Here is a 12,243-nt window from a genome sequence, read left to right as displayed (position 1 = left end):
AGTCATGATGAAATCTCTGGTCAATCTTTTTTTTTTCTAGGTGCAACAACCGTACGCAGTGTGTGGTTGTCACTGGCTCTGATGTCTTTCCTGATCCATGCCCTGGCACCTACAAGTACTTAGAGGTCCAATATGAGTGTGTTCCCTATAGTAAGTATCGCCATCCAAATCTCACACTGAACTCTTATTGTGTGCTTTTTAAAAGTGTCTGTAGACTAGATGTGCTGTTTGTTTTACAGATGATACTTCACCTGGAGGACTAGCTTTGATAATCATCAGTTAAGATGACGGATGAAGTGTTGAAGTAGTTTTAAGGGTCAGGTCACCAACATTACGAATATGTATTTTCTCATTTACCTCCAGTGGAATCCAGCCATGCAGATAGTTAGATTTGGGTTTTGATAGCTGCTTCCTGTTTGGATCTGTTCCCGGTTGGCAAAATACCCAGATTCATTCAGCTTAAAGGCTAAAGACTCCCTTATTGGACCTTATTGTTATTTATGTAAATTAATGTTAATTCCGTAATGGCTTCAATGAAACTGCTGGTTGTTGTCTGGTTAACGTGCTCGCTGCAGGCCAGAGTCTGCACTCAGCCAAAGTTGTTTGTGAGGGAGAAGAATCATGTCCTTATGGCCGCCAGCAGACTGGTTGTTTTTGTAGTTCAACATGACCAACTAATATACATATCAATCAATATGTTAAGCCCCGTCTCCAGTTTTTAGAGCAAGTAGCTCTTGATAAATATGCTACAGGATGTGAACATTAATCATCTACAGTATTGTTTTTAGTGTGAGTGAATACAGATAGAAATGTCATATAGTAGTTCTAGCGATACAAAAGTTTGGTTACTTACGAATGTTGGAAACTAAACCTTATTAAATTCGAAATGAGATGCCAAAGCGTCTCAGTTTGTGTTAGATTTCTGCTCGCAGTGCAACAGAAGTAAATGGAATTTGTGGTTTTGTGTTGACGAGCTCACAACAATGAAACATGACATTTAAAAAAAAAAAAAAAAATTCAAAAGCAAAACCTTCTACACAAACAATGTTCCTGTTTCTCTGGATAATCCACAGATAACTTTTGATTGGAACACCTTTCTACTTAATAATAGCCCTTCTGTTGCTGTGAACGGCACAAACAAAATTCCATTCACCGCCATTTATTTTGGATGGTGATGGAAAATCTCAGAGGCAGATATTTCCAAACCTTGGCAAATACAACCCAAACTATCTGCCTGACTGGATACCAGTAGGTGGAAACTGGGTGAACTGACGACGCTTTAAATGGCTTTAATAACAGTGTTTAGATTTGATGTCTTTGGTGTGGTAATGAAGGAGAGATTACAAAGAAATGGGTAGATTATAGGTCTTACATTACCACATTACATTCACCGATGTCCTGTGGAAACAGACTGCACAGACTTCTTGAGAAAAAAGTATAAATGATAAAAAAAATCCTAAAAGTTTAACCAAATTCCTGCAGACGGTCATGGATCAGCTTTAGTGTTTCAGAGGGAACATGATTTAATTAAATGTACTGTGGAGTTGGTGGAATCCGGCACTATTTTAAACTCTTGTCTATAGTATCTGATTTGAGTTAATCTACCTTAAAAGGGTGTTTTAGAGTAGTTTATAAGAGCAGCTTGAGGCTTCATCCCTGCCTGTGAAAGTACTTAGTATTTAAATTGATGAATTGTAAACACCTTCAGAGATATTCACCTCTTTTTCTCTTCTTTCAAACAGACCTCCCTTTCACCTCCTGTCCCGTTCTACCCCCTCCGACTAACCTCTGTGCTCTCATTTTTTTTAAACTTCTAATCTTTCACATATTGTGTCCAGCCTCCTCCCACCCCCCCTCCTCCCCCCTCCTCCCCCCTCTCCACCCAGACCGTATGCAGCGTCAACAGTCCACTAAAGAAACTCCATATTAGGCCGACTGCTCATCAGTCATCTCATGTGCTGCTGCTCTCTTTGGCTCATTTAGGAGTGTAACATTAGCATTGTGTCATGTTTTACGTGTGTGGGCGAGCGAGTTTTGATTTGTGTTCATAAAGTTTGAAAAAAAAAATTCCACCCCCGTGTCAATACATGCCAAAAATAACTCCTGTGGTGTTTCTCTAACAATATTATCCATCTAAATATCACCAGGAGATATTTTATCTTTTCTCCTGCCACTTAGGAGACGCACTTTTAGAGGGATTTATTCGGCCGATGCATTTTTTTTTTTGTTGGCAGTTAAAGACGGTAGGAATGAGAAGTTTAATGCGCTGGAAAGCATTGGCACATAGCTTGTCTCCAGCCATAACTTGTCTGTTTTTATATCCTAGGATGAGAAGACGGTGCACTGACAAAACTACTGTTTTTCTTCTCCCCCCTCCCCCCCTCTAGCTCTTCTTCCCAAAGCAGCCCTGCAGTTCATCTCATGGTCATATCCTCCAGCTAATTCTTCTCTTTGTACCTGGTAGTTGACTCATGATAACCTTTCTCTCCCTCTTGCACTCTTTTTTTTTGCTTTCTTTTCCAATGCCTGAAATAGAAGTGGAGCAAAAAGGTAAATGAGTGGTCTGGTCCCACCTCCCCCCCACCCCTCCCCTCTGGCTCCTTGTTCTGTGGTGTTGAGTACAGCTCCCCCTCACGTCTCTCCTCCCCCCCCTCCTGATTGCCTCTCCTGTCAAATGCTAAACCCATAGGAGGATTGTTTGCACCCACGGAGTCTAAATGAATTTCTAAACTGAATTTCAAATGACATCCACGGTCCAATGTGAAAGAAAACACCAACTGTTGGGTGTTGATTTGTTCCAGGGACTCTTGCCTAGCTCTGTGTTAACCCTTGAAGAATGAGTAGTTGTGTGTATAGTCTTATTGGCGTAGTCTTAGTTTGCTTGGCCCAACTTCTGCTGCACGTGATGTGAAATAGCAGTGATGGCTGAGTGAGATTGGCACGGACCAAAAAAAAAGAAAAAAAAAAGACAGCAAAAAGAAAGTGTCCCTTTTTTATCCAGAACCAATTAATTTATAACCGTCTAAATGGGAACCTTGCCATGGCCTCTCTCACCCATCAGTGGTTCCTCCTGTCTTCTGCCACAGAAGTAGTGAAAATCCTTTACCACTGTTGTTCGATCTATTCCCCGACCTCCACTTTCATTTGACCTCTGCTTTGCTGCCACCACCACCGCCATCTACAACCTGTTGTTCACTCTTATCACGAGATGTGAAGTCTGTTCCCTCCTCATTTTGGTTTACGACCTCAGTCATGTCAGTATGCATGTGCAGTGTGTCCATGTACCCAGCTGTTCGTGTGCCATTTGACGACAGAGACAGGCTGGTATTTAAAAAAACTCTACTCCTCTCATTTTCCATGTCTTTCATTTGCAGGATTTTTACCCTTTTCGTTCAGGTTTTATTTTGTTTTGTCCCTGTTAGGATGTAGCAGCAGACCCTTGAGATGCAAGCTCACGTCACATTTCTCATCCTACGACACCTTCATTTGTTCCTTTTTTCCCTATTCATTAGCGCTAGAACAAAAGCATTAGTTAAAACATTCCTCCAAATTCACAATCCCTGATCTTTTTATCCTGCACTTCAGTTGTACAGCAGCAAGATTGATGCGTGTCAAAATGTTTTAACGTATGTTTGAAATGAGTTGCCTCACTGTGTTTTTTTTCCACTCTCTTCTCTGTCACTAGTTTTCATTTGTCCCGGGACTCTGAAGGGTGTAGGAGACGCCACCTTCCTGTACGAGGCAGAGCAGCAAGCGGGGTCGTGGTGCAAAGACCCGCTGCAGGCCGGAGACAAAGTCTTCTTCATGCCCTGGACGCCGTACCGCACCGACACCCTCCTCGAGTACGCCTCTCTGGAGGACTTCAAAAATGGTCGCCAGACGACCACCTACAAACTGCCGCACCGAGTCGACGGGACAGGCTTCGTGGCCTACGACGGCGCCATCTTCTTCAACAAGGAGCGCACTCGCAACATTGTCAAGTTTGACCTGCGCACTCGCATCAAGAGCGGCGAGGCTATCGTCAACAACGCCAACTATCACGACACCTCGCCTTACCGCTGGGGCGGCAAGACTGACATTGACCTGGCGGTAGACGAGAGGGGCTTGTGGGTAATATACGCCACGGAGCAGAACAATGGGCGCATTGTGGTGAGCCAGCTCAACCCCTACACCCTGCGCTTCGAGGCCACGTGGGAGACGGCGTACGACAAGCGCTCTGCCTCGAACGCCTTCATGGTGTGCGGCGTGCTCCACGTGGTGCGCTCGACCTACGAAGAGAACGAGAGCGAGACCAGCAGGAGCCAAATCGATTACACCTACAACACCAAGCTGAGCCAGGGCGAGTACACCGACATCCTCTTCCCCAACCAGTACCAGTACATCACTGCTGTGGATTACAACCCCAGAGACAACCAGCTGTACGTGTGGAATAACTTTTACATCCTGCGCTACGACCTGGACTTCGGCCCACCGGATCCTGCTGAAGGTGAGAACCTCATCCATTGTTTTTTTGTTTTTTTAACTCACTGTCCTTTGTTGTAAGCCTTCTATTGTGTGGTTGCAGCGTGGCTTGTCACAGATGGCTGCCTTTTAATTTTGGATGCAACTCGGGTGTGATGTAGAGAAGAGGGTTGGGTTAGTCTTGGGGAAAGGGCTCATTTGCAGACAGAAATTACAGATTCACCTCGGAATGAGGGATAGCCCCCAGTGGGATTGAGCCTCTTCAGAAACCCGTTTCTTTATTACCATGAGGCAAGCTGAGGCACTCACTCCAGCAGGAGCCTGGTACCCTATCAAATTCTCTAATCTCAGCGAGTTCAAAATGCTGGGAATACATTTTAGAATTATTGTGCACAGTACGACAGAGGTTACTCTCTTCTTCCCCTTACCATACGTTTCAAGTTGTGTTGCCATGGCTACCCTTTTTTTTTTTTTTTCTACAATAGATCAGGAGATAATAGCCATCCTATTGTAGCGTGATATTCCAAAAAGCACTAGGCTGAAGTGTGTGTGAGTTGTGTACCACATGGTGAATCAGTGCAGCAGAGTAGCTGGAAAGAGATCAATTACAGTGAAGAATCTTGTCGGGCTCAGATTAATCTGTGAAGTGCTCAGAGGTGACATACGTGTCATCAGACGGGGACCTTGCATTAAGACGATAATGGGCTTAATTACCTGACTGCAGCCACCTTATCCTGCAGAGCCGGGGTGAAGTGTGTGTGTGGGGGGGGGGGGGGGGGTGTAAGGGATCTTGACCCGACTTCTAGTTATGTTAGAAGCTCAGTTTTCCCCCCCGAGCGCTGGTCTGGATTCAGTTATGATTTTTAACTTCTGGATATTCAGGAGGGTTTTCCAGGGGGATATCTGATTCTTGACCTGAGCTGTTGAGAGGGGGCGGGTGGGGGTGTGTAGCGTTGATGTCTCAATGGCGGCTGTGTGCTCCTGAACTCTGGCCTCTTGTCAACAAGTCTGTTTGTTTTCCTGCCATCCCCTGGAATCTCCCCGGCAGGATAACTCGACACTCTGCGGTGCTGCGTGTCTGCGTCCGGTTCCACTGAAGCCTCAATTATTGGAGGACATATGCAAAAATATACTCTAACTTTAATGAGTTCTCCATGCATGCAAACTGCCTGCTCAACTGTTCACGTCCTGATGTATGTAAATGTAATTAACAACTGAATTATCATAATTACCCTCCTTGTCTCAAAAGAGGCTCGGAGAGGAGGAAAGTGGCCATCACAGAGCATTTTCAATGAAGGGTTTAATGTGCTCTCTCAGCTACTGTAATGCCTCGGTAAACATAAATGCCACATAGGCTTATTGTTGCCACTTGCTTCGGGAACAGTGCGTTTAATCAAGGAACCCAACAGAACATTGTTGATTTCACTCATTATTCTAAATAACCGTTTCTGTCCGCGGTTCCCTTATTGGGATCCAATCAAAAGTGCGTCCCTGCAGCAGAACTTGTCACTGTGGGTCATTAAGTGTGTTTTATGGGAGCATTTTGAAATGTTGCGAGCTCAAGAAGGAGAGAGGAGGCATCTCAAGATGCCGCGGCCAGCAGCACACCGGGCTTTGTGAATGGCACTTGAAAATAATTGGTTCTTGTTTATTAGTTTTTTTTCAGATCTGCACCTTTAACTTCTTTACTGTGAAGCTATTAGGATTTATTGCTGCCCATGATATGGCGTTGAATTAAACAACCTATTCTGCAGGGTAATCTAATGGTGCTGAAATAATGTCTCTCTCTCTCTCTGAAACTGAGGGGCACTCGAGGCGTAAAGGAAATTAATTGTGCCCATTAAGATTCATCGACCACGGACTGAAGTTACACCAAACCCAGTGTATTTCTCTTCGTCGTAGAACTCGTGTAACACAATGAGCGACCGTGTCCTTTTCTGTCAGAGGCGTCAACCTTGACTGTAATGCTCATCCTAGAGAGGTGCTGAAGAGTCTGCAGGATTAGGGGTTTATACTGAGGGAGTTTGAGCAAAGTGATCAAAGCAGAACATAATTGACCTTAGCAACTTGTCTGCATTTTCCTTTACCGTATGCAGAGTTTTTGTAACACTGCAGGTTCCTTATTGCTGGCCCTGGTTGAAGTGATTAGCTAACATCTATCCCCATATTGATCTTTCCGCTTATTCTTCCCAACAATTCGCACACATTTAAAGAAAATGCCTACCCTCTGCTAATGCATTGTGAACACAAACCAGCGATGATCAATACTTGGAGAGTCCTCCTCCTCAGGGGTCTCTCGAGAAGAGATGCATGCCAATACAAAGCACACCAAACCGCCCGCCGTTCCTAAATTTGGAGGGACACCGGTAATGTATTCTCTGTGATGGGCAAAGGAATTAACTGATTTCAGTCCAAAGAATAAAAAAAAAACAATCAAGAGGAGCCAGCAATTGCCGAGAGCCTTTCAAACTAACAAGGAGAGAAAGGAGAAAATTAATTTGTATTTGAGGTAGCATTGATCTGAGGCCTTAAAGACGAGACGAGAGCCATAAAATGAATGGCTTTGTCCAAAAGGCTTAGCCGCTCGGAGTAATCTGGCAGCAGTGAGCACAAGTGGGCTCTGCTCTGAATTGAAATGTCAAGCAAAACCACTATTTCATATCCTGCATGCCACATGACAGAGATCTATCTTCACAAAGCTAGTGTGTTTGCTTTTTTTTTTTTTTGCTCAGCCATTTTGTGGCTAAACCCAGCTGTGCACCTCGCTGCACTTTGCGCCGCTTTTATATCCCTGAACGACGCCTCCAGGTGAGCAGTCAAGACAGAGGACATTTATAGATGTATCATGCACTAAGCCTGTGTTCCGCCCTCTGAAGCGGGATGTTCGGCAACAGGAATAGAGGCTGGAGTAGAAGAGTCAGGAGATTTGCAGGAGCTCTAATTGTTCTGCTTCTCGCCGAGCGTGGATCAACACATTTGAGATTATGGCAGGGAATTGTTTAAGTATACATTCTGGGCGTAGACGACGGAGAGTTTTGGAGTGGTTTTCGCTCTTGAGTGTATTTCTGTCTGCACATATATCTTCCTGTCTGCATGCATGTGTCTTTATTGTGAGCCACCGTCCTCTGACTCAGACCGTCTAGTTGTGACTGTGCTATGTCTGCTGCTCCTCAGAGCTCAGTTTCAGGCCTCATAAATTACCCCGCGCAGACACAGGATATGTCCGGCAGAGCTTTTTCTGTATGCTGCTCTTTAAAGGTCGAAGCCATCTGCGTTCTTTTTCCTGGTTCATCAAACCGAAACGCCCACTCAGCCGTTAGTGAAATGGAGTGGCGACGGTTACCAAAGTAAGCTGATCGATAAGCTTGTGGATAATGTTAACGGTAGCTGTGCTACCTGTGGAAATAACTGGAAGGGTTGGGTAGGATTTTTGAAGTGAGTCTGGTGGCGTTGAAGAGAACGTTATAACGGCTTCAGTACCACATCGGAGAGGGCTGTGGAAAAGCTGCAGATCGTATTTAAGTCAACAAGAAAAAATAAAGATTTCTCACTTTAAGTGTACGCTATATTTAGAATATTTTCACCGCTTTATATTGCCATCAGTCTGTCTTTTCTGATGGGTAGAAGCCACAAGACTCCATTGACAGTAATCAGACTTTGCAGAACACGGGAGTTGCTGGTCTACCGCTGCATCGATTGGTTACTTTATTTGTTATTGGGAGGCTTGAATATGTACATGGTTATATATATATATATATATATATATATATATATATATATATATAGAGAGATATATGGGAAATGTTTCTAGAAGGGCTTCGGGAAATAGCATTGTGACGCTAAAAATGTGATTGGTTTAACGCCAACCATAAGGAACGCCACTTAAGGAAGCTACAGAAATACAAAACCTAAAACAATAAATAAATAATGGTCCCGCCCTTTAAAGAACAAGTGTCCATAAAACAATTTCTCATCGACTTGCGTTTTAATATATAGCAGAAGTAAAGACAAGATAAAGAGATGTTTAACAGCGTAAACTGCAGATGATTTGTCTTGTGGCCCTGTACCTTCCATGCAAAGATGTGCGCTCCCGTCAAGTAGGCTTGGATGAAGCAGAACAGCATGAGCGCATATAAACGGCCTAATGTAAAATTCATGTCTTCTGGGACTTGTTTCTCTGTCATTAATTACCAGCGCTGGCTCTATGTAAAGAGGCAAAAAGACCAACTGTAGCTCTCACACAGTTCCTATCCTCTGAGACAGTCTTGTTATTGAGTCAAGCTCCGATGCACAATGAATAAAGATACATATGAAGACCCACACACGCTGAGTCACACCACGTCTTACTTATTGTGCTGTATGGAGCGCCGTCAGCGCCTCAACAGGCCTGTTGGTTTGGTTTACGCAAATTTGGGACGATTCGGGAAATACATTTATTCGCTTTCTCGGAGGTGAATACAACTCTAGAGTCTGTTCGGTAAATATGAAGCCAGCCGTCGGTTAGCTTAGCTTAGCATAAAGCCTGGAAAGAGGGGAGAACAGCTAGCCTGTCTCTCTGGAAAGATAACAAAATCCACCAACCAGAAGCTGAGTGTTGCATAATTTCGTAATATGTTAACAATAATGTGTGATTATTTGTATTAGTACAGTTGCACTTTGTTATCCCTAGTAACCCTCTTTGATCGCCACTCTTAATAACTTCAAACGTTTTATCATTTGCACGCTGTGCGCTTTAGCGGACATGCTAAATCTCACCACTGCGCAGGTAATGTGCTGCATTCAAGAACCAGCTAGTTTTGAGTGGTATGTAATGAGTAATTGATTGACAAGTTATACCCAATGCTGTAAATTAACATTTTATATCTTGTATCTGACCCAAAAGAACATCAATACACATTTTAATGGTGGCTCATTAATATAAATAAAACATATTTAGTTGTTTATCTGAAGGACGTTGAGAAATAAATGAAACTACTTTCTAATCCGACAGAAACGTCCATCGATACGTTGGTTTTCCTCTTCTCCAGCCCTATTACTTCAGTCACCAGCCGCCACTGTGTTCAGGTTAGATAAAAAGAAAAAGAGAAGGGATTTTTTTTCTCATTTGGATCAACAATAGAGACTTTGCTCACCTTTTCACATGGGGTAGAATTGTGTGCAGCTGAAACAGGTGCCTTTCAGTTCGAGGACAGCTAACTTCCAAGGGAGAGAAAGGAGACCGGAGCACACATTGATTGGTTTCAGCCTTCAACAGAACCCGCTAAAGTAGAGATGATTTCTAAACTGAGCTCTGGCTGTTCGATAATTCCCTTTGTCTGTTTGTCATTGTGCCGGGAGGATTAGCCTTGTAAGTGATTCATCTTCAGAATTTAAACCAATTGAAAACAGCTTGATTTGGCTGCGAGTTGCCATTGCTCTTCCCTAATAGCAGGTATTAAGGCGGCTTATGATCCATTCATCCTGCCGTTTGTATGGACATGTAGATCACTTTTACTGCTCTCACTGTATGTGTGTAATTTGAGATAAAAATGCTGGTTTAGTGGAGCGGTGTAAGCTGCAAAAGCAAGGACAAAAACAATCTCTGATCATCTGATCATGGCGTCATATTTTTTTTGTCATCTTCCCCACAGATTCCTGAATGTCTCTGGGGGGCTATAAAGTGATGAAACTAATTCTGCTTCTTCTCTAATGTCTTGATTGATGATCTTACATAATGGTCCCCCCCCACCCTTCTTTTTTAGCTCTGTTTTAATTTACACACTCTGGTTTAGACTCCGCTGACAGACATTTTTCAAGTGTTCAATCTCAAACTCTTCCATTATTTACAAGAGGTATTATTCAGCATATGGCAACAGTATGCCTTTGGTGTCAGATTGCCCATAAAGAGTGACTTCACCGCCTCTTGAGAGAAATGGCAGCTAATTGGTTCAGCCCTCTCTTGGCTGAGTGCTACCAGAGGACACGCGGCTCTTACTGGAGGGGAATGTGTTATTCGCAATCAAAAGAAAATTGTCGCGCGCGCGGTGCAGAGAGATCATAACAAGCCCGCAAAATGCTTCGACATCTGACAAGCATGTTTCTTGATGTAGTATTAAATAAATACGCTGTTTATTCAATGTTCTCGATGTCCTTCAACGTCACACTGCGATAGCCCGAGACATGCCGACGGTAAATAGCCACAAAGATCATATCCTGTCTTTGATTTAAAAAAATAATAAAATCACTCAGTCGGATTAATGAAAGCGACGTGTTTCATGATTCTGCCTGAGAGAGTGAACATGAGAGAGACAATGACAAAAAAACGATACGATATGTAATAGAACATGTAATGTATAATTCATTAGCTTTTATCTCCTCTGGATTTTGTGGGTGATTAAAGGGGACTAGGACAGCCACTTACTGTTATTTTTTATTTTTGGTTTAATCTGCCAAGTATTTTCTCTATCAGCAGATTAATCGTTTGATCTCTAAAATGTCAAAAAAATGGGGAAAGATATCCATTACGATGTCCCAAAAACTATCTTCAAATGGGTTGTTGTGTTGATTAGAACAATGGCCTGAAAACCCAAAGATTACATTTACAATTAAATTAACAGAAGAACAGCAGAAAGGCTCACCCTCTCGTTAAAGTGATACACAGAGAACAGAGTATTTAGGCTTGAAAGACGACTCGTAGTCCTCATGAGCATCCCTGACTGTTAACTTGTTAATAAGTCATATTTTTTATTTATTATATTCAGCGTTACAGAGCGACACCTAAGATTTGAAGCCGAAGTTAGCAGGAACTATGAACTCACTTTTAAGACACAAATACCCCAAAATCACCGGCACAGTCTGGTTCAAAATATGAATATTAACTGTGGGTTTTTGCCTTCAATAATGTTAAATTTATTATTATTTTTGGTTTTGGACTGTTGGTTAAACAACACTGTCATTTTGAAGACGTCCCCTTGAGCTCTAGGAAACTATGGTGCACATCTTACACCACTTGTGACATGTTGTAGACTAAAAGACTAAACAAGAGAATAAGATTAATGAAAATATGAATTAGTTGCAGCCCCAACATGTAGATGTGGACAAATATAATTTTTTCTTTCCCTTGCACTCAACGTTCCCAGCTGTATGCATCTTCTCTGAATTGATTGAATCCCTAAGGATAATATATGCTAAAAGCATTTTGCCGAGATGACAAAGATGCATGAACAACCCACCACCTCTCTGTCCTGTGTACTCCTTTGTGATGAAGCGATGCAGTGTGGGTGGTAGAGGGCTTTGGACCCGTGACTGTGATCCCGGGCGCAGGTTAATCAGGTGATGACAGCAAGTTGTTTCAGGAAATGCATATAAGGGCGGATATCAGCCTGTGGAAAAGTTTGCTCAGGTATGGGGAAGTTTAATATTTTCAAACTCAATTATACTTGCCCTCGTATTGCATTATATGCCCGTATTGAATCATCAGAGTCAGCCTATGAATCATCTCACTTTGCCTGAGACAATAAAAAATCTTCACTGGCAGTACATCAATTTGAAAAACTTCTTGTTTAACCCCTTTTCTATAAACAAAGTGAGTTTTTTGTCTGCACTAGGGGAAAAAAAATAGGTTATTTTTTTCTTTCAATAAGTTTAGTTCAGTGTACTTTATATAGAAGTACGATAAGACTATGGCGATCCCGTTTCTTTTCACATTTCCCATCATCTTGGGGTCCTTTTCCTGCTTTCGTTGTCGTAGTTCTGAACACCTTCATAGCCGTGGGTGCTAACCGAACACTTCATCATCGTTCG

General features: G+C 42.8%; 1 protein-coding gene across 1 annotated transcript in view; it reads left to right on the top strand.

Moving 5' to 3' along the window:
- The window catches only part of adgrl2b.1 (adhesion G protein-coupled receptor L2b, tandem duplicate 1), an 81,335-nt gene that overhangs the window by 39,125 nt on the left and 29,967 nt on the right, over positions 1 to 12,243 (top strand). The window contains exons 4-5 of the mRNA XM_079173369.1: positions 41 to 150; positions 3,686 to 4,486. Coding sequence (XP_079029495.1) covers positions 41 to 150; positions 3,686 to 4,486 — 911 coding nt within the window. The remainder of the gene's footprint in view (positions 1 to 40; positions 151 to 3,685; positions 4,487 to 12,243) is intronic.

Source organism: Pholis gunnellus, assembly GCF_910591455.1.
Source record: "Pholis gunnellus genome assembly, chromosome: 14".
NCBI lineage: Eukaryota > Metazoa > Chordata > Actinopteri > Perciformes > Pholidae > Pholis > Pholis gunnellus.
The sequence above is the reverse complement of the archived record's forward strand: the minus strand, read 5'-3'. Positions and strand labels throughout refer to the sequence as shown.